Source organism: Felis catus, chromosome F1 (genome assembly GCF_018350175.1).
Source record: "Felis catus isolate Fca126 chromosome F1, F.catus_Fca126_mat1.0, whole genome shotgun sequence".
In the NCBI taxonomy this organism is placed as follows: Eukaryota; Metazoa; Chordata; class Mammalia; order Carnivora; family Felidae; genus Felis; species Felis catus.
In genome coordinates this window covers 24861915-24880764 of record NC_058384.1, presented here as the reverse complement: position 1 = coordinate 24880764, position 18850 = coordinate 24861915, and the positions used below count along the sequence as shown (strand labels likewise).

Genomic DNA, 18850 nt, shown 5'->3' with positions numbered 1-18850 from the left:
ATGAATGTTTGCTTTTAAGGGATTCCTCAAAGTTCTTTCTCCCCACCCTGCAGGTTGGAGAAAACCAAGTCCCTGGCCCAGCAGCTGTCTGGGGAGGCCACTCAAGCTGACATTGAGGCAGACAGGTCTTATCAGCATAGCCTTCGCCTTCTCAATTCCATGTCTCAGCTTCAGGGAGTCAGTGATCAGTCTTTTCAGGTGAGGGCATGTACTGATGTGCTTGGTGGACAAAAGGGCCATAGTGCTTGCTTCTTCTGAGGTTCCATAATCTCAAATCATTCAGCTTTCCCTCCATATGGACCTTTCTTGCATTGTATTAGGGAGTGTATTTATTTTCTTAACTATTTCCTTGTTCTTAAACCCTAGTCTGCCTCTGAAAAAGCCTTAGCCCACATCCTGAAGCTGCTGATAAGAATTTTAGGTCTCTTCCTTTGCTTTGGGGACTACTGAAACCTGTGGGAAGTTACCATGGATAAAGCTTGGTATTTACATTTGGGTCCAAACCATAGTACATCTCTATGTACTGCCATTCAGAAGCGTTTTGTTCTTCTCAGAAGTTTTACGTTGTTTGTCATCAATTCCTTTAACTGTCACATAGATTAAGATTCAGCTTTCTACCTATGCAAAAAGCACTCACCATGATTCCTACAACATTTTCATGCATATGTAAACGTGTAAATTTTAAGAGACAAAACTTGTCTGATGCTATCATTCGATATACTGCTTCGTTTCTGTTAGATTTTGCAGTTATTCTCAAACAATGATGCCAGCTCCTAAGAAGGCTGGTGTGGTGACTGATAGGCCGAAAGTCAGACTCCTTCATTTCTTTGGGCTTACAGGTAGAAGCAAAAAGGATCAGACAAAAAGCAGATTCTCTCTCAGGCCTGGTGACTAGACGTATGGAGGAGTTCAAGCACATGCAAAGCAATCTGAGAAACTGGGAAGAAGAAACCCAGCAGCTCTTACAGAACGGAAAGAATGGGAGACAGGTATCCTTTTAATTCATTCACTCGACAACCAGGTAATGGATGCCTACTAAGTGAATAAGTATGGCAAGAGGAACCACAGAAAACTCTGAAGGTCATGGTATCTTATAGATGGAGTAACAGACAACTTGATAGAATTCATTTCCACCCACTGGATCAGCCCTCAAACCTAGGAATTGGACTCAGGCCTGAGTTCAATTTTGGTCCAGCTTGTTCTACTAGCTTGGCTTTAGGAAGTATCCAGAGTATAAGATTATGATTTGCAAAACTGTACTTGTCCTTGATGGTAGACTAGAGTTTGTGACTGTTCTCTATATGGGATTTGTCGTTAGGTTATAAAGCTCGCTCTGTCCCAGATTGTGGAGGGCTTTGCAACAACACCCCTGGACTTCCTGGTGAATTGCAGCACTCTGTCGTCATGAAGTGTGCCAGGGTGATTCTGCTGTTCTGCCAGAAATACTCTTCCTCAGTGTAGGTTATGTTTACTGTAATCTTATTCTGCCTCTTTACAGAAATCAGATCAGCTGCTTTCCCGTGCCAACCTCGCTAAAAGCAAAGCCCAAGAAGCACTGAGTATGGGCAATTCCACTTTTTATGAAGTTGAGAACATCTTGAAGAATCTCAGAGGTAAGTATCTCATGGGTCAGGTCACTTGACTAGGTTAAAGGTAGAACCAGGACTTTATCTTGAATCCATATGTAGCTCTCTAAATGATAGATACATTGGGATATTAACAGACATTTAATAAACATTTTTCTTAGAAAGTATTAATATTGGATGTAGCAGAAAGAATTTAGCTTGATGTCCGAAGGCTTGAGTTCTGAATTTTGCTGGGCTGACTGTAGGCAAAGTCACAGCCTTTGCAGACCCTAAGGTCTTTTTTTTTTTATTTTTTTTTTTTTTTCAACGTTTGTTTATTTTTGGGACAGAGAGACAGAGCATGAACGGGCGAGGGGCAGAGAGAGAGGGAGACACAGAATCGGAAACAGGCTCCAGGCTCTGAGCCATCAGCCCAGAGCCCGACGCGGGGCTCGAACTCACGGACCGCGAGATCGTGACCTGGCTGAAGTCGGACGCTTAACCGACTGCGCCACCCAGGCGCCCCGTAAGGTCTTCTCTTTTAAAGAGAGAAGGTTGAATTAAGTGATCTCTAAGGTCCTTTCACAGATCCAGCATCCTACTACCACAGATATTTTTCCTTTTCTTTCGTAGCCTGGCTGGTTCCAATGTAGTATTAACGGCACCTGGATGGCTCAGCATTAGGGGCACCTGGGTGGCTTAAGGGTCCGACTTCATCTAGGATCACGATCTCACTGTGGGTTTGAGACCCGCCTTGGGCTCTGTGCTGACAGCTCAGAGCCCGGAGCCTGCTTTGGATTCTGTCTTCCTCCCACTCTGCCCCTCCCTAGCTGGTGCTCTCTCAAAAATAAACATTAAAAGATTTTTTTTTTAAGTGTAGAATCAACGTGGTTGTTTTGTGGTGATAGAGCAAGCTTTGTCACAACATCTAGATCCCAGGAAATTTGTGTTTGTGCCTTGTAGAGGTTTTAGGATTTCAGGTTTCTTTACTAACTTACAAAAAGAGAAAACATTCCTAAAGTCTTGGGATTTTCCTCACAGAAAGAGCCTCTACTCCCTCTATCCAGCCTCCAACTATCATCATTGGTAGCTTAGGTTTAAGGCTCTGGCTTGAAACTTTGGGCTTCAAAGATTCCACCTGCTTTCTAGGTGCCTACATGGCTCAAACATCTGACTTGAGCTCAGGTCATGATCTCAGTTTGTGGGTTCGAGCCCCACGTCAGGCTCTCTGCTTGAGCTCAGAGCCCTCTTTGGATCCTTGTCTCCCTTTCTGCCCCTCCTCCACTCGTGCTTGAGTGCTCGCTCTCAAAAATAAACGTTAAAGATTCTACACCTGTTTTTGACCTGCTTTAGGGTCTTAATACTCTTGCAGTGGTGGGGACCAAGTACAGGCTGATTGTCAGCTTTTCTAAGAACTTGATTATGGCTCTTTCAATGGGTCCTTTAAGATACTTTCTGCTAGATAAGGAGCCACAACTTCCCCTACTTTTGCCCCCAGGCAGTAATAACACTCTTCCCGGAATTTTTCATGAAAACTTTAGCCCCATTCGCCTTCATTTGTAAGCTTTATGAGCCATTAAAAACACTTTTTGAGGTTTTGAGTTCTTAGAGTGCAAGCAGGGGAGGGATAGAGAGAGACACAGAATCTGAAGCGGGCTCCAGGCTCTGAGCTGTCAGCCCAGAGCCTGCCTCGGGCCTGAAACTCACGAACTGTGAGACCATGACTTGAGCCGAGGTCGGACGCTCAACCCACTGAGCCACCCAGGTGCCCCTAGAAGTCACTTTTCATCTTCACGGCAATATTTTCTTGCCTTTCAGAGTTTGACTTGCAGGTAGAAGACAGAAAAGCAGAAGCCGAAGAGGCCATGAAGAGACTCTCGTATATCAGCCAGAAGGTTGCAAGCGCTAGTGACAAGACTAAACAGGCAGAAGCAGCCCTGGGCGGTGCTGCTGCCGATGCCCAGAGGGCAAAGACCGCAGCCAACGAGGCCCTGGAGATCACGGACAAGATAGAACAGGTAAACAGAAGTCGAAGTGTAGGCTGGCAGAAGTCCCAAATGCAAGAGCGGCGTAGGAAGCCAGAGAGAGAGCGAGAGCGCGCAGCAGGCTCACTGTTGATCCCTACAACTTAAAGTCCCGTTGGGGCCCGTAGCAGCCCCAGATCCACACAGGTACCTATCACAGACTAAGAATCTGGAGTGCTTCCTATCTGCAAGAGAACAAAGGCAGAATTGAACATGAGAGAAACTAACGCCTGGGAGGAGGCAAGAGGCCCGAACAGGGCTTCTGTCTCCGTATTTATGGAGCTCCCGAGATACTACCCACGTGGTGAACGTGAAGAAAACAACACCTTACACGTGTGAATGAGGAAAAAACAATCAAACAGTAATCATTAACTTGTGGGTGTAGGAAGCAAAGGGTCTGGGGGGGTAAGTGGTGTTTGTGATCGAGATACATCAGTATATTGGCATCAGTTGGAAGGTAATTTCCTGCAGGTGATATAACAAGTTACTCGTGACCCCATTACAATACCTCGCTGGCTAACCTCGGGCGTTTTCGCCACGTGGCGGTGGCTTTCCGCCCTAAGCTTTCTTCTAACCCGTTTATGTAAGTAGAACCTGTCTCCCCACAGGTGCCCCTTTTTGTTGATTGATTCACAAGGCTGTCTCTGAAAGCTGCAGGCTTCATTTGCAGCTCCCATTTTGGACAATACCATGAGCAGAGCCATCCAAGATATATGTATATATACTTTTATCAACTATTGTATTAGCTTCCTAGAGCTGCTATATGAAGTACCACAGACTAGGTGGCTTAAAATAACCGAAATTTATTCTCTCGCCATTCTGGAGGCTAGAAGTCAGAAATCAATCTTAAGTCATTGAATCTACAACAACCCTATTTCCAAATCAGGTCACATTCTGAGATACTGGGGGTCAGGACACCAACATATCTTTTTGGAGGACACAGTTCAACCCCATTAACAACTATCATCGATGTTTGATTCAAGATTATGAAATTCTGGAGTTCTGCATCCCTTATCTCTATTTTCTATGTCTAAGCACCACATATCCTTTTTTTCCCCCCTCCCACAATGTACCAGCACTGTGCTTGGTGCTGGGGATATGGAGATGAGAAAGAGCCAGTCCTTCTCTTCAAGGAGCACTTGGTGCAATGGGGAGAGACAGACTAGTTACACCACAACCCACATGTTAAATGCTATCGTAGGAGCTGTGCTTTCTCGGCTGGAAGAGATCTTCTTATGTCTCATTTAAGCATGACTTCTAAAAAGCTTCTGCAGCTCTAGAAAGCCCAAAGGGAACTTTTAGTATCTGGACTATTTGACCACTTGGTAATTTGCAAGAATAATTTCTAATTGTAAGTCCCTTGAGGGGAGAGACCAGTTTCATGTGCCTCTCTTTATATAGCTTCTAGCACACAGATAACTGCAATTTGATGCTTAACAACAGCTTATTGATAAAGGTACTGATAAACTTTGTTCTAATAGAAACAAAAGCACAGCTGTAGCCCATTCATTCTCTGCACCTCAAACTCAACTGTCTCAGGGATCCTGGTAAAATCACTCAAAAGTCTGTGGCAGCAAAGAACTATGACAGGAAATGATTTCAATTTCTCACCCTCTGAGTTTTCCCAAATAGTTTTTTATTGCGTTCACTTTTTGGTGAACATTGACTTGACAGGGAATCAGTGTTTCACTTCTGACCCTCCTAGGACCTACAGCCAGACCCTCAAAGTAACTTGTTTCAAGCAGAGCTTGGGAAAGGGTGTGTCTGCAAGTCTGACTGTCCCGTTGTTCATCCAACTCACTCCATCAGGGCCTGGCTGCAGCTGTGTTTTTTCCGTATTTGTTTCTGGGATGTTTTTGTGCCTCACCCCTATATCTCCTCCCGTCCCTGGCTCCCTTTCTTCTCCCAGGAGATAGGGAGTCTGAACTTGGAAGCCAATGTGACAGCAGATGGAGCCTTGGCCATGGAGAAGGGACTGGCCATTCTGAAGAGTGAGATGAGGGAAGTGGAAGGAGAGCTGGCAAGGAAGGAGCAAGAATTTGACCTGGATATGGACACAGTACAGATGGTCAGTTTCCATCGTTTTCCATGGGAGATCCCTTTAAACTTGCTAATGTGAGAGACACCCTTTCAAGACTGGTTTGTATTTCTTTTTCTCCAGGTAATTACAGAAGCCCAAAGAGTTGATAACAGAGCCAAGAATGCTGGAGCTACGATCCAAGACACCCTCAACACGTTGGACAGCATCTTAGATCTAATGGGTATGTGGAGTATCCACAATCTTCCAGCCCCATGCTTCAGGGCTTCGCCCAGAAAATTAGCTAGACCTAGCCCTGATGAATGGAAGTCTGATACCCTTAAAGGGTATTTGCTTTGTTTCCACACCCAGAGACTTTGAGCTTTACATGCCTTTACATCTTCTGGATTCTATTTTAACGTCTATAAGATGGGTCATTGAGTACCTATTGCCCTTGGAGGTGAAAGTCTGTAGGTCAAAGATCTGGTTGTCTTTAGAGAAGGTGTATTGAGGCTCAGAGAGGTTAATCATGTCCCTCAGATCACATAGTAAATTGTGGAGGCAGTATATTCAACCTTCACAGCTAAAGAGAAGACTGGACAGTTTGACAGTCCTGCTAAGGGTTCTGGCCTTCATCCTGAGCAGCTAGTAGACACTTTAAAGCAGAGTAATAACATCATCACTGTATATTTCAGAAAGATCACTAAGTGGAGTGCAGGAGTGAGTGGAGGAGAGCTTGGAGGTGGGTTAGACAAAAGGCAGAGTGAGACCATTTTGGAAATGGTGGAAGGAGTTGAGGAGGGAGGTGGCCAAGCCTGAACTCTGATACAATAGTGGTAGTAGTAGTGAGTGGGGGAGATTCTCCCAGACTGTGAAGTCAAGAGTCACTTGCTGATTCTGCTGTTTGTCCCTCCCAACCCACAGTTATACCTTAATATAAGCGGGAACTTGACCTTCCTGATTGATAGCCCGGAAGAAATGTAAAGATAGTAGGAACAAGAGATACTGCAAAATTTTCGGATAAAATAGATTTAATGGCACAGTTTGGCAACAATTCAGATTTGCCCACAGTATCTCTCCCCCTGATATCGAACCCTCATTTGGCCTGATTTGTCAGGGGCTGCAGCAGATAGGGGACGAGGGATTTGATCATGAATTCCAGCCACATTCAGGGAACGGTTTGGTTTTACCTTTTCAATTCGGTAGGACAACTCTAAAATCTGATTTTTCTGTGGAGTACCATCCTCACCCTGGCAGATCAATATTGCCTGTGTTGTTATACTAATGAGTCTGCTTTGTAGTCCCATTAGCTCCAAAGAGTAAATACCCTCTGAGGGTGAAAAAAACACAAAACCCAGTTCCCCAGTGGAGATACAAGCAGCTTTGTTTAGTGTCCTGAAAAAGGTAATGCAACAAACAGGGCCCTTCAAGAGAAAATGAGAGCGTTTTACCAGGTGCCAGGCACCATGCCAGGTGTTCTCTGGTCATTTAAGCCTTTTTGAGGTCCTGTGAGGCAGGTTTTATTATTTTTATTATTTTATTTCACAGAGGAATAAACTGAGGCTCAGAGAGGTTGATAAGTCCCACAGATCACATAGTAAACTGTGGAGGTGGGATTTGAACTGAGGACTCTTTGATTCTAAGGCTCCTGCCCTTTTTGAGCAGATCGTCCTGCCTCTCCAAGGACATGGTTATTTTGTTCCCAAGCTTACTTAACTTTCCCAGCATGTCATAGAACCTGGAATTCTGGAATTCTCCCCTGCTCTGAGGTGAAGGTCTGATCTACCAGATACACATTTTTGTTAGGGTGTTGTTTCTCCTGTTTGCTCTCTGGAGTCTGGGAACGGTAACAGCTTAATCTCTAGGTGTAATAAACTCAGGCAGTCAAGTGCTCACACCACGGCTCAGATATGTGAGGCCACCCGACCTTGAGTTTGAATTGACCAAAGGCCACTCAAACCCTTTCCACATTAAATAGGTTTGGCCAGGTGCCCTTCCTGCTGACATTAGTTTTAGATTATATATGGGTGAAACATACCTCAACAAATATGACTACATTTAATATTGGAAATAAACTAATAACTAGCCAGATTCCCACTGTTTCAGGCCAGAATGATAGCTTACATCACCTCCTAACAGCTGGAATCTATCCCCGAAATGTCAAAGCGTACCTTGGCCTCTTTAAACCCCAAACCCAGCCAGTTTCTAAAGGTCTTCTAATGGAAAACAGCAAGATATTTCCCAAGGATAGTTCAGTAAACATAATTTGGAGTTGATTCTGATCCTAGGGTGAGCCGTGTTGGGCAGACACCTTGGACAGTACTCAGTCTCCTATGACCTTCAGCCTTCGTCTTTTCAGAGCGTGAACTTGGCCCTAAAGTGAAAGAAATCCAAGCTTCATATTGCTTAACTATAGAGTTCAGAGGCTTGAACTGGGCTGTTCATAACTAGTAACTAGGCTAGAGCTCTCAGAATATTTTCTATATTATTCCCAATGTAAAATAAGCCTTTTAAAGGCATGGCATACCATTTTCTCTGGGCAGGTGGAAACAGGTTTTAGTTAAGGGTGTAGAAGGCCCTTGTGTGTTCAAGGAGATCTAATCACAGCTCTTCTATATTAACTCCTTTCTCATTCCCTAAAATAGACCAGCCTGGCAGTGTGGATGAAGAGGGACTGATCTTACTGGAGCAGAAACTCTTCCGAGCCAAGACTCAGATCAACAGCCAGCTGCGGCCCTTGGTGTCAGAGCTGGAAGATCGAGCACGTCGGCAGCAGCGCCACCTTCGTTTGCTGGAGACGAGCATCAACGGGATTCTGGCTGATGTGAAGAACCTGGAGAACATCAGGGACAACCTGCCGCCAGGCTGCTATAATACACAGGCTCTTGAGCAACAGTGAATCTGCCATAGAGATTTCTCAGCTGAGGTTCTTGGGATACAGACCTCAGGAGCCATCTCGTGTGGTTGGGGTGGGATGGAGACACTTGAACATGTTGAATGGGCATGCTCAGGTCAACTGAACCTGATCCCATCCCTGAGACCTTGGCCAGATAAATGTCTTATCGCACCAGTGTGACACTACTTGCTTCCTGATGCTGGGCAGTGAGGCAGATAGCACTGGGTGTGAGACTGGTCAAGGGCCTGGACCCCAAAGGGTAGACTGGATGGAAGGGCAAGCTGCATGGGCAGGTGTTTGCCTTGGGATAGTCACACACTGAGTCCTGGAGTATGGACAGTGTATGGAGTATGGAGTATGCTGCTGGGCTATAGTCAGCTTATTCTTTGAATAATATGACCAAAGGAGAAATATTTTTACTTTGCCCACCCATACAGTTCTTCCTAATGTCTGAACAGAGAGTGAAGTCCAGTCACACTGTGGCCAGTGAAATACTATTACCTTGTAGTGTCCAACTACAAACTTCTCATTGACCAGAGTTCCTCCCACTTACCACCCAGTTTGTCAACATGTCGTCCACTTTCAAGCTGGGAGAAATGAGCAGTGGTGGAGTGAGAGGCTGTAAGGCTGGTCCATTTGGAGCAATGGTGCCTGTTTGGGTCCTGCCACCTTCAGTTTCTTCTGGGGCCTAGAAGTGCCATCCTTTCTCCAGTGACGCCATGGCAACTTAGAGACTACTTTTTTATTAAAGCACTTCTGACCAGCAAAGCAAACACTGGGAAAGTATTTACTTTTGGGTTTCAAAGTGATAGAAAAATGTAGCTTGAGCATTGAAAGAACTACAATTATCTAGAAGATTTGTTAGTCCTAATTCAATCCCACTTTTCAAACACTAAAAATTATGTGTGTCTACATGTTTTATTTTCTCATTCCCTCTCCCTGTAGCAGAGAATGTTTCTACTCACACTTGAGCTGGGTAGGCTCCATCCTTCATCCTTCCATCCATCCATCCCTCCATCCATCCATCCTTACAACATATATTTATTGAGTACCTACTGTGTGTCAGGGGCTGGGGTACAGTGGTGACGTAGTCTCTGCCCTCACAGAGTTGATTGTCTAGTAAGGAAGACAAACATTAAAAAAAATATATTTAAAATTACAACTCTTGTTCATCACAAGTAGTTTTTATTGCAATAACCCCTTGGTTGGCAACCTCATTTCTCAACAGAACATGTTGCAAGACACTCCCATGGGGGCACTTGGGTTTGGCAAAGCTGGGATGGGTCTGGGTTGTGCACACTGCTTTGCATTCCAGCCATCACTCCTCCCCTTTCCACATCTGATTGCAACAGACTCTTGAGTCATCATGACACCCTTGGGAATTGCTGGAAAATCCAGAGACACTTCCACCTCGGCTTGGAAGAATTGGTGCAGCCTTGCCTCTATAGCTCCTTGGCTTTTCATGGATGTGTTTTTAAATAAAGAACAATTCTTAGATGCCTGTAGTCAGTTTCTAATTTATCAAACTCTAAGCCTAATATGGAGGAACCAAAACAATAGAAACCAAAATGTCACAGAGCAATGGGTCCTAGAGTTTGTATTTTTCTGAACATCTTGTTTTGCCATTTCCAACCATGAGAGCACTTTATGAGAGTTAATTGGTGCTGTCTCCTAAGCATAAAGAAGGACTTATTTCTGGAACAACCTGAGCAGAGTGGGGTTATAATTAATATTTTTGCCTTTCTTCCTTTGGCTATGAAATTAAGGTAAAATCAATAGTTTGTGGTATATTGTCATGCTTTTTAATAAATTAAAATCTAATAAATTAAGATCCTGAATTGGTCATCTACCTAAATGGCCAAGGAAAAAGATTCTGCCCCAGTCCACATTAATCCCTCAAATTCTGACAGGTCTAATCACTTAGCTTTACCTTCTGTAGAAGTGAATTTATTATCCTGTCTTGGCATAGTCAATCACATGTCTTATAAATCTCTCACTGTAACTAACAACTAGTACCCAGGAAATGTATATGTATTACTTAGATTAACTACTATATCACATCGGCCTAAAAATGTATGTAGCTCAAACACAATAGACTTTTTTTCTTGCTCTAATAACGGATAGGGAGCAAGTGGGCAGGGTGACCCTTTACATAGTCATTCCAGGGACCCTGCCATTTGTAACGTGACTTGCAAGGTCGCCTTGGGACTCATTTCCATTCCAGTGAGTAGAAAAGGAAAAAGATATGGAAGTGGGAGACACCTGAAAGGTTTCTGTGTGTCAGGCCTGGAGGGGATGCAAGTCACTTTCTCTCACATTCCATGGTCCAGAACCCAGTTTTAGAACCATATCTGACTTGCAAGGGGTCTGAGAAATAGAGTCCCTTGGTAGGAGGCCATGTCTCAGTGACAATCCTACACTATGAGAGGGAAGAATGCTTTGCTAAGTGATTGGCGTCTGTCTCTGCCAAGTATGAGATTTGGCAGTACATGTTCCAGGGAACTTGCTGCGGGATTCCATTAGTTAATACATGCAATTATAGGGGCACCGGGGTGGCTCAGTCAGTTAAGTGTCTGACTTCAGCTCAGGTCACGATCTCACGGTTTGTGGGTTTGAGCCCCACATCGGGCTTTTGTGCTGAGAGCTCAGAGCCTGGAGCCTGCTTCAGATTCTATGTCTCCCCCCGCTCTCTCTGCCTGCTCCCACTGTCTCTCTCTCTCAAGAATAAATAAACATCAAGAAAAATACATACAATTATAAAACTATTCCTCAATGGGATGAATCATTAAGAAGGTCATAGAATGGGAGAGGATTCCTGAGTAGAGATGGGAAGTGGAAAAATGACTCATATGACTCCCTTGCTGTAGACATGATCCCATCATTTCTGTGGACCTGACAAACTGTTCCTAAGAAGAGAGAAGGGGTGTGTGGCTGAGACATAGCCTACTCAGGACTTAGCCTCTGTTATGAGTCTTGTCCTGACTCTGCCAGATTAAGGGAGCTGTGTTTCCTGGTTCTGATCAGTATTTCTAATTGGTACTGAAAACCCTCTTGTACTTCTCCCCTGAGAGTTTTCTGATTAACTGCGCTGCTGGTAGACTATTACACACATCATCATCTACTTTGACTCACAGGGATTTCTGTTTGGAGATGTGGGTAGGAATGGAGCTGCCCATAGACTATAGCTTCTTAGCAGATGTATTTCTGATCTTATCCCAGGATGTGGTTTCTTGTCAGCACTCTTGGGAGGCCAGAAAAAAGGGGTAAGAAGATACTCAGTAATGTCCATTGTTTGGAGTGAGGCTCAAGGACCAGGAATATGTTTATTAGGTCTTCTTTTAATGTTTTTACATGGTCATGGAAATGTCGTGGATTCTCACTATGGTCCAATTTTCCCACCTGGAAAGTAGACATTAAATTTTTTTTTTTTTTTTTTTTTTTTGCTTGGACTACACTATGGACTACATGGAACTTCCTAAGAAATTCTAAGCTCTGAAGCTTACTTATGGGTCATAAGAGAAGAAATGTGTAGGTACATGTATGTTAGTTCATAGTGAGTGCATATTTTTTTTATAAGTTCATGTAAGTTAGCAAATTAAACCAATGTTTATGCCCAATTTTAAACAAAGCTTTCAACATTACATACTCTCAGGACACAGAAAAAAATGGTTTCGGTTTGTGGCCAAAATAACAAATGTAAACACAAGTAATCAATTTACAAGGCATATCAAGCATCATTATGATGTGCCACCAAACCCAGATGGATACACACAAAAGCTAACTATTCCCAATCGTAAACAGTAACAACAAAACACATAGTAAAAACCAAAATGATTTTTTTAAAAAATCACAACTAATCTGACAAACAAGTGGCTAAGCCCTAAATGAGGGTCCTAAAGGGGAATTGCTATCTTATCTTCTGAATCACGACTGATACTAGCTAATGACAATCACCATTTAGATCTATATCAACACACAATATGTGTTACAGCTACACGTGAAATAAGGACTAATAGAGCAGAACTGAACAATTAACAAATTATTCATTTTTTTGCTTGTTTACATTGCCCAAATTGAGAGTTTAATGATTTGTCTTAAGATCTCTTATACCAAAAGTGAGTTATTTGAACTGAGTTTTTACAAATACATTTTTGTTTTATAAAGAGCTAATTTCATTAGGGAGCCAAAGCTAACCAAGATGAGACAATGCAGATTAGGTAGGTTCTAAGATCTGATTTTTTTTTTTAATTGAAAACTCTTAGACATAATTCACAACTTTGCTAATTATCCTTCCCTGCTTATGATCCTTGGGTATGGCTGTATATTCTTTCATATTACACATGTGACATCAGCTAAACCGGGCAGAAAATCTCTGCTCTAAGAACATTTTTGCAACTGCTGGCTCCTGTCAAGTAAGACTATGACAAAAAAGTGATTAATTCTGCAGCTTACAGAGAAGATTCTGGACAAAGACACAATACGAATATCGTTGTCTTATTTATTAACGTAATTGAAACATTTCGCTGATAAAACTTTTGTCCGTGACTATTCTAGCAACAAAATTTTACTCAAAATATTTCACTGTGAAATGGTGTCGCAACTTTAATGTAGTTTTTATTAATGAATTGATTTTCATAAAGCAAATCTTACTCTCAAAACGGCAGACTCAGTGACCAAAAGTGATTCAGAAAAAAAGCTTCCCCCTCCCCGCGCCAATCCTTGAGACCGTTTGGATCAAACTGAGTTCTGGCCCTGGGCTAGACTGAAGGGAAAGAGTGTAACTCATTCCTAAGTAACTGGAACAAGCTGATAGGACACCCCAAACTTACACGACAAAGAAACCACATGAAGAATTCAGTTCACTGGGCAGCTATAGGAAGGTGCAGACTGGATGAATCGGACCACAGTGCTATTCCTCGGGTATCCTAATTGGAAGAGCTACAAAATCAGTCCCTGTTTCCATCCTCCCCATCTCACCTGTCAGCCTTCCTGCAGTAGCCTTGGGAGAGATCCTGAGCTTTTCATATTCTATGGATTTATTTTTGCATTACTCTTTTGATGAATGGAATATAATAACATGCTTCTCTCTCTTAGTCCCCTGAAGTGTGTGTTTCTATCAGTTGGGGAGAGTAGGTTTGGGCTGTTAAAATACAAGTCATGTCTCCTCGTAATCCTCTGCCTTTTGCTGCAGTTTGATTATTGAGTCTCACTTTCTACTTAATTAGAACAGCAAGTTCTTCTTTCTGAGAAGCTGAAGCATGAGACCAGAGAACGCTGGGGAAAGTTGGCCAAGTGGAGATGGAAGAATAGATAGCGTCTCTAGAAGCTCTAGCTCTGGGTTTCAGGCACTTCAGTAAGAGACTTTCCTCCCCTGTTCTTATGTACATTCAAGGAAAATGAAAGCAAGAAGGCCCCAGAGACTGCCTGGGGTTGGGGGTGGCGAATGAGGTACCAGGTAGCAGCACAGAACCCCCCAGAGGGCCACTCCTTGAGGTGAGAGTCACTGGCACAAAGGGTTTCCCTCTTGCCTGTTCAGCCACTTTCAGAAGAGCAAGAGGGATGTTTTTCATCGATAGGCAGGAAATGAGGCTCCTGACCTCTCTGTTAACATGATCATTGTACCCCACGCGTTTCTCAAAATCTCTGAGCCATGCCAGCCTTGAGTTGGCCTTTGTAGGAAGAAGTGGGACCCCAGAGGGGGAAGTCAGGGCCTAGAGGTCATCCTTGTGGCACCTGGGGCACTACTTCAAACTCTGAGGCATTCTAGTGCCAGCCTTTGCAGCATCACAGGCACAATGTCCTGCCCTGGACTGAGATAGGGGCTCTGACCTCCCCCTAGCAAATGAAGAATGGGGCAGGTTGGAGAATGGACAATTCTACCCAAAAGGAAATTCACATTTCCTTATATTAAAGAAAAGCTATTTTAATATAATCCCTGTGATCCACCAAGATAAGATCTGCCCCATTTCATTCCAGACATCTTTATTGCCCCTGTTGTTTCCCTGCCTATCCCCACACAGAGTATACACAGCCAGCCCAGTTCCCTATCATGGGCTGCGGACCAAATGGGACTTGATCACAGAGCCCAGCAGAGTAACAGGGTGCACCAAAGAGACAAATGACGTCTGGGTTTTCTCAGATGTGCTTATGTAGATCCTCATAATAAACTCTAACCATAGAGAAACTCCACATCCTTAAAAATGCCATGTTGCCCTAGGGAATTCAGTTCCCTGTTTTCTTTTCCTGGATTAGGACCATTTTGCCCAGAAAAAGCCTCTTCTGTGTCTCTCTGTCTAGTGTCATCTTGAACATTCCAGGTCTTTCTTAGCCTTCCATAAAGCAATCCTTTCTTGGATTCAGTGGGTCACTTTTTGGGATTTCCTCTAAGTTGTTGAGATCTCTTGATTTCTAAGGGAAACCTAGCTATGGCCTTCCTCCCTTCCCTCAGGACTGCCATATACAATGCCCTATATAGGAGCACCTGGGTGAGACATAATTTAAAAGAAAGATGCCAGCTAAAGGCTGAAAAGTGTAGAAACCACATGCTACCTGGTCAATATCATGGGGGAACTAGAGGGACAGAGAGAACGGGGTGGGATGACCTAAGGGTCAGGGAAACAATATCCTTTTGCCAGGCTCTACACTTGCTGTGTAACCTTGGGCCAGCCTTTTAATCCAGTGGATCTCTGCTCCCTCATCTTTTAAAGGAGAATGTTGAATTAACTAATCTCTGAAGTTGTGGGGGTTTTTTTTCCATTTATGATTTCATGAGCCTTAACCAAACACCGAAACCCAGGATTAGAATCTTCATTCCCTCCTCTGGAGATTATTTTCATAATCCAAGAGGAATAACACCCTCCTAGATGATGCTGTAACATGCTCTTCTGTTGAATCCTGTTCCTTTTCCTGGAGGCCATTGAAGAATGTCACAGATGTGAAATGTGTGCTGAAGAATGGTGTCCCTGATGTCAGATCTCCCCCCATCCCTCCCGGACCATAACTGGCACTAGATTTTGATAAAATTATCCAGCTCCTTGGAGACCCATTCCATGAAGACAACCAGAAACCCCAGAGCCAGAGACTAGATGAGAGACACAGAGCATAAGAGAATAATTTTCTTTTGGCTCTCGAAACAGGGCCTGAATGAGACCTGAACAACTAGAACAGTCTGTCAGAACTGTTTCCAGGAGCAGCAGACAAGGTAAGAAGTTAGAAAAAGAATGAAACAATTTAGTGGCTCTTGATGCCCTCCCCGCCATGACCTCTGTTCTGTGAACCCATTCCCCTGCCAGACACGTCTCCTCAGGCGATGAGTGTGGTTTCTGGGCTCTGCAGGAGATATGAGTAGCTCAAGAAACAAGGCCGAAGTAGTGTGTCTCCAGAAGAAACTGACCTCAGGCACCAGCTATGTCAGCACAGCGAGAGTAGGTGAGAGCCATCAATTCCATCAGGGCAACAAGTTGCTCTCTCCTTGGCCATCCTGGACTTCTAGCACGACAAAAACATCTCCCAGCCAAACAGCAAAAAATAATTCCAATTAGCAAAGATCTCTAGGGTTGAGTGAATTCCTAGCATGTTTTATTTCAGAAATGACTGCGTTGGTAGGATTTGGCTTTGAATATGTGATTCTTTTTGGAGGCAGGGATGTAGCTAGCTATGACCTCCAAGGGCTTAGGTGGTGACCTGAAGCTTCCTTGGAAATGCTGGGCTGGCAGGGAACCCACTGTGCCATCAGTCACAGTCCAAAGGAGAAACTGTACAAATGCCACCAGGATATGACGATAGACTGGCTCCGTGTGATCACAGGCCCAGAGCATCAGGAAAATTATCTTCTAAAACAAAGGAAACAGACTCAAACTCTTCTGAGAAACCCTACTATTACCAGATATGCCTCCCAGGTTTCAGAACCTGGAAGCCTCAGTCCTGACCCTAGACTGTTGCTGTGTGTGGGTGCATGGGTGTGGAGGGTGTGAGTGGGTGAGTGGGGGAGGGAGTGTTGGGAAAGTGGAGGCAGCCTGACCTTCTTTACTGGGTGTGGCCCTCACCCACATACTGAGTGCTGAGGCTGGTTACAGTGTCCGATCAAAAGGGAGGTTAACCCCACAGGAATGCATTGAGACTACAAACATAAAGAACCACGCAAACGGATTTCATCCAAATTCTATGAGGAGTGAACAACAAAACAAAACCAAAAAAAACCCTCAAAAACCAAAAACCAAACCAAAACAAACAAACAAACAAACAAACAAACAAAAAACCACACCAAAAAACAAGAGCAGAAAGAAAAAAAGAAAAGAAAGAAAAATAGCCCTTCATGGTAAAGGGCATGCTGGGAAGGCGAGAGCCAGAGCCGCCTCCCCAGAGCATGCTGGGAGGACGGGCCCCGGAGCCGCTCTCTAGAGCATGCTGGGAGACAGATACCAGCACATCTCTAAGGACTGCACTCCCCCCAACTCCCACCCTATTCCCTCACCCACCCCCGACCCGGAGACTAGAGGAAAGTGGGTCCAAAGATGACTGCTGAATAGGGTGTGCCGTGGTTCTCTGCAGGCCCCCACACCGTGGAGGGTTGAGTCAGCAAGTGGGGAGAACAGTCAGGATGAGGAGACGGAGCAACAGAGAGGAAAACGAGGGGCTGACAGAGACTGGAGGGGCCAGTGTGTTGGCGGAGGACGAGGGGAGAGTGGAGCCCAGCGCTGTGTGGCTGCTAGCCCGAGGCATTGATGTACAGCTGGCTCTTGAGAATGTAGTCGATGACCGGCTGGGACAGGTAATCCACGACATGGCCGTCCCCGTGCTGCAGGGCCAGCCTGGATGAGAAGAGACGGTCATCAGAGGACACCCTCCCTGCAAGGCAGGAGGACTGGCCTGCCCCTTCTCCATCAGAGGAAGGGTTTACCCCACATCCCGGTGTCTGCCTCTGCTGGGCTCCATAAATGGCTTCCCTATGGGGGGGAGAGCTTGCTTGTCCCAGGATCCCTCCCACACCCGGGTGACTCCATTTCACCCTGGCTCTGCCATTTCCTAACTGAGGGGCCTGAAGCAAGTTAATTAAGCCTGTCCTTCAGTTTTCTCCCCTGTAAAATGAGGGTAATGTTTGGGCCTATCTCCTTCAGTTATTAAAAGGTTTTGAAAAAAATAAAAGGATTGAATGCATCGTTATGCAAAGCCTTTAGAATAGTCCAAACACACAGTAGGTATTTCAGTGTGTTAGCTATTCTTATTTCACTCCTTTGTGTTTCTCTGCATTCATGAAAATGAATCTCCTGATTGACCACACCTTTCCTTCCTACTGGAGCCCTGACAGAGAAGAAGAAGATGACCTCTTCTGAGCCCCTTCTCACAAGCCCTGGAGGCTGTGGAGGAAGGCAGTACCAGGTACGAAAGCGTTCTGGTGATACACTTTGGTTTCTTCACAGCTGTGCTCCAGACTTGGTCTGGCTGCTTCCATTCTCTACTCATATGATGGTCTTGGGAATGTCAGGCCCCAAGGAGCTATTTGTAAAAAATGCACACACTCCTCCAGATATCGAGATTCTAAAAGGCATCTGAGCCCTGCCCTGTGAGACCTCTTCAGAGGCTGGCTCGTTGCCTTTTCAATGCATATACTGTCCTGATCTTGCAAGCAGGCTAGGTCCCTAAGTGGCTCCCTGAACAGTTCACAGGGAACTTCTTGAAAAAGTGGTCTGTATCTGTGGTTTCCAAATGCTAACCCCAACTTGATCAGAATCACCCAGGAAGCAAATTCCTAGGCCCATCCACCATAAATTGCGATTCAGTGGGATTGAATGGGACACAGGAATTTGTGTGCTTCTGTAAGTGTGAGGGGTAATTTTATTGTGCAGCCATGTTTGGAGCCAAATCCTTCTCCTCTCCCCTTATTGGCCATTGCCATTGGGTTTCAGCTCTCACCTCTCAATTTGATGCTACTCTTTAACTATTTACACATGAGCACATACTGTCTCTTTCCCTGGTTCCCTTGAAGGGAGGTATAGCCGTGTGACTGAGGCTGAGCCAGTGGGATGCAGGGGAAAGTGATCTGCACAACTCTGAGTCACCTTTTTAAAGACCAAGTTCCTGCTCTTTCCAGCAGTCATGGCAGCAGCTGTGGACCCACAGATAGGGGCTTCACATCGAAGAGGTCAGAGGTCAGTTTCTTTTGACTTCAGTAAGAGGGAAATAGACATTTTCTTAAACTGTGACTATTTTGGCTCTTTTTGTTATAGCAGCTTAGCCTATACTCTTATTAATACAGTACTTCATAACTACCTCACACTAAAGAGTCTCAAATTAAAAACATCCCCTTCCCCCCACAAACCAGCTAAAACTAGTCAAGGACCTGCTCCCC

At 44.5% G+C, this 18850-nt stretch overlaps 2 protein-coding genes across 5 annotated transcripts in view; one reads left to right on the top strand and one right to left on the bottom strand.

Moving 5' to 3' along the window:
- Window positions 1–9999, top strand: part of LAMC2 (laminin subunit gamma 2) — a 57416-nt gene extending 47417 nt beyond the window's left edge. For both annotated transcript variants that reach the window (XM_045049377.1, XM_045049376.1), the window contains exons 18-24: window positions 54–198; window positions 840–989; window positions 1499–1613; window positions 3384–3583; window positions 5499–5657; window positions 5751–5850; window positions 8252–9999. In XM_045049377.1, coding sequence (XP_044905312.1) covers window positions 54–198; window positions 840–989; window positions 1499–1613; window positions 3384–3583; window positions 5499–5657; window positions 5751–5850; window positions 8252–8505 — 1123 coding nt within the window. In that variant the 3' untranslated portion in view covers window positions 8506–9999. The remainder of the gene's footprint in view (window positions 1–53; window positions 199–839; window positions 990–1498; window positions 1614–3383; window positions 3584–5498; window positions 5658–5750; window positions 5851–8251) is intronic.
- Window positions 10000–12986: 2987 nt separating this feature from the next.
- NMNAT2 (nicotinamide nucleotide adenylyltransferase 2) overlaps window positions 12987–18850 on the bottom strand; it is a 164420-nt gene continuing 158556 nt past the window's right edge. For all 3 annotated transcript variants that reach the window (XM_045049379.1, XM_045049380.1, XM_011290996.4), the window contains one exon: window positions 12987–17312. In XM_045049379.1, coding sequence (XP_044905314.1) covers window positions 17210–17312 — 103 coding nt within the window. In that variant the 3' untranslated portion in view covers window positions 12987–17209. The remainder of the gene's footprint in view (window positions 17313–18850) is intronic.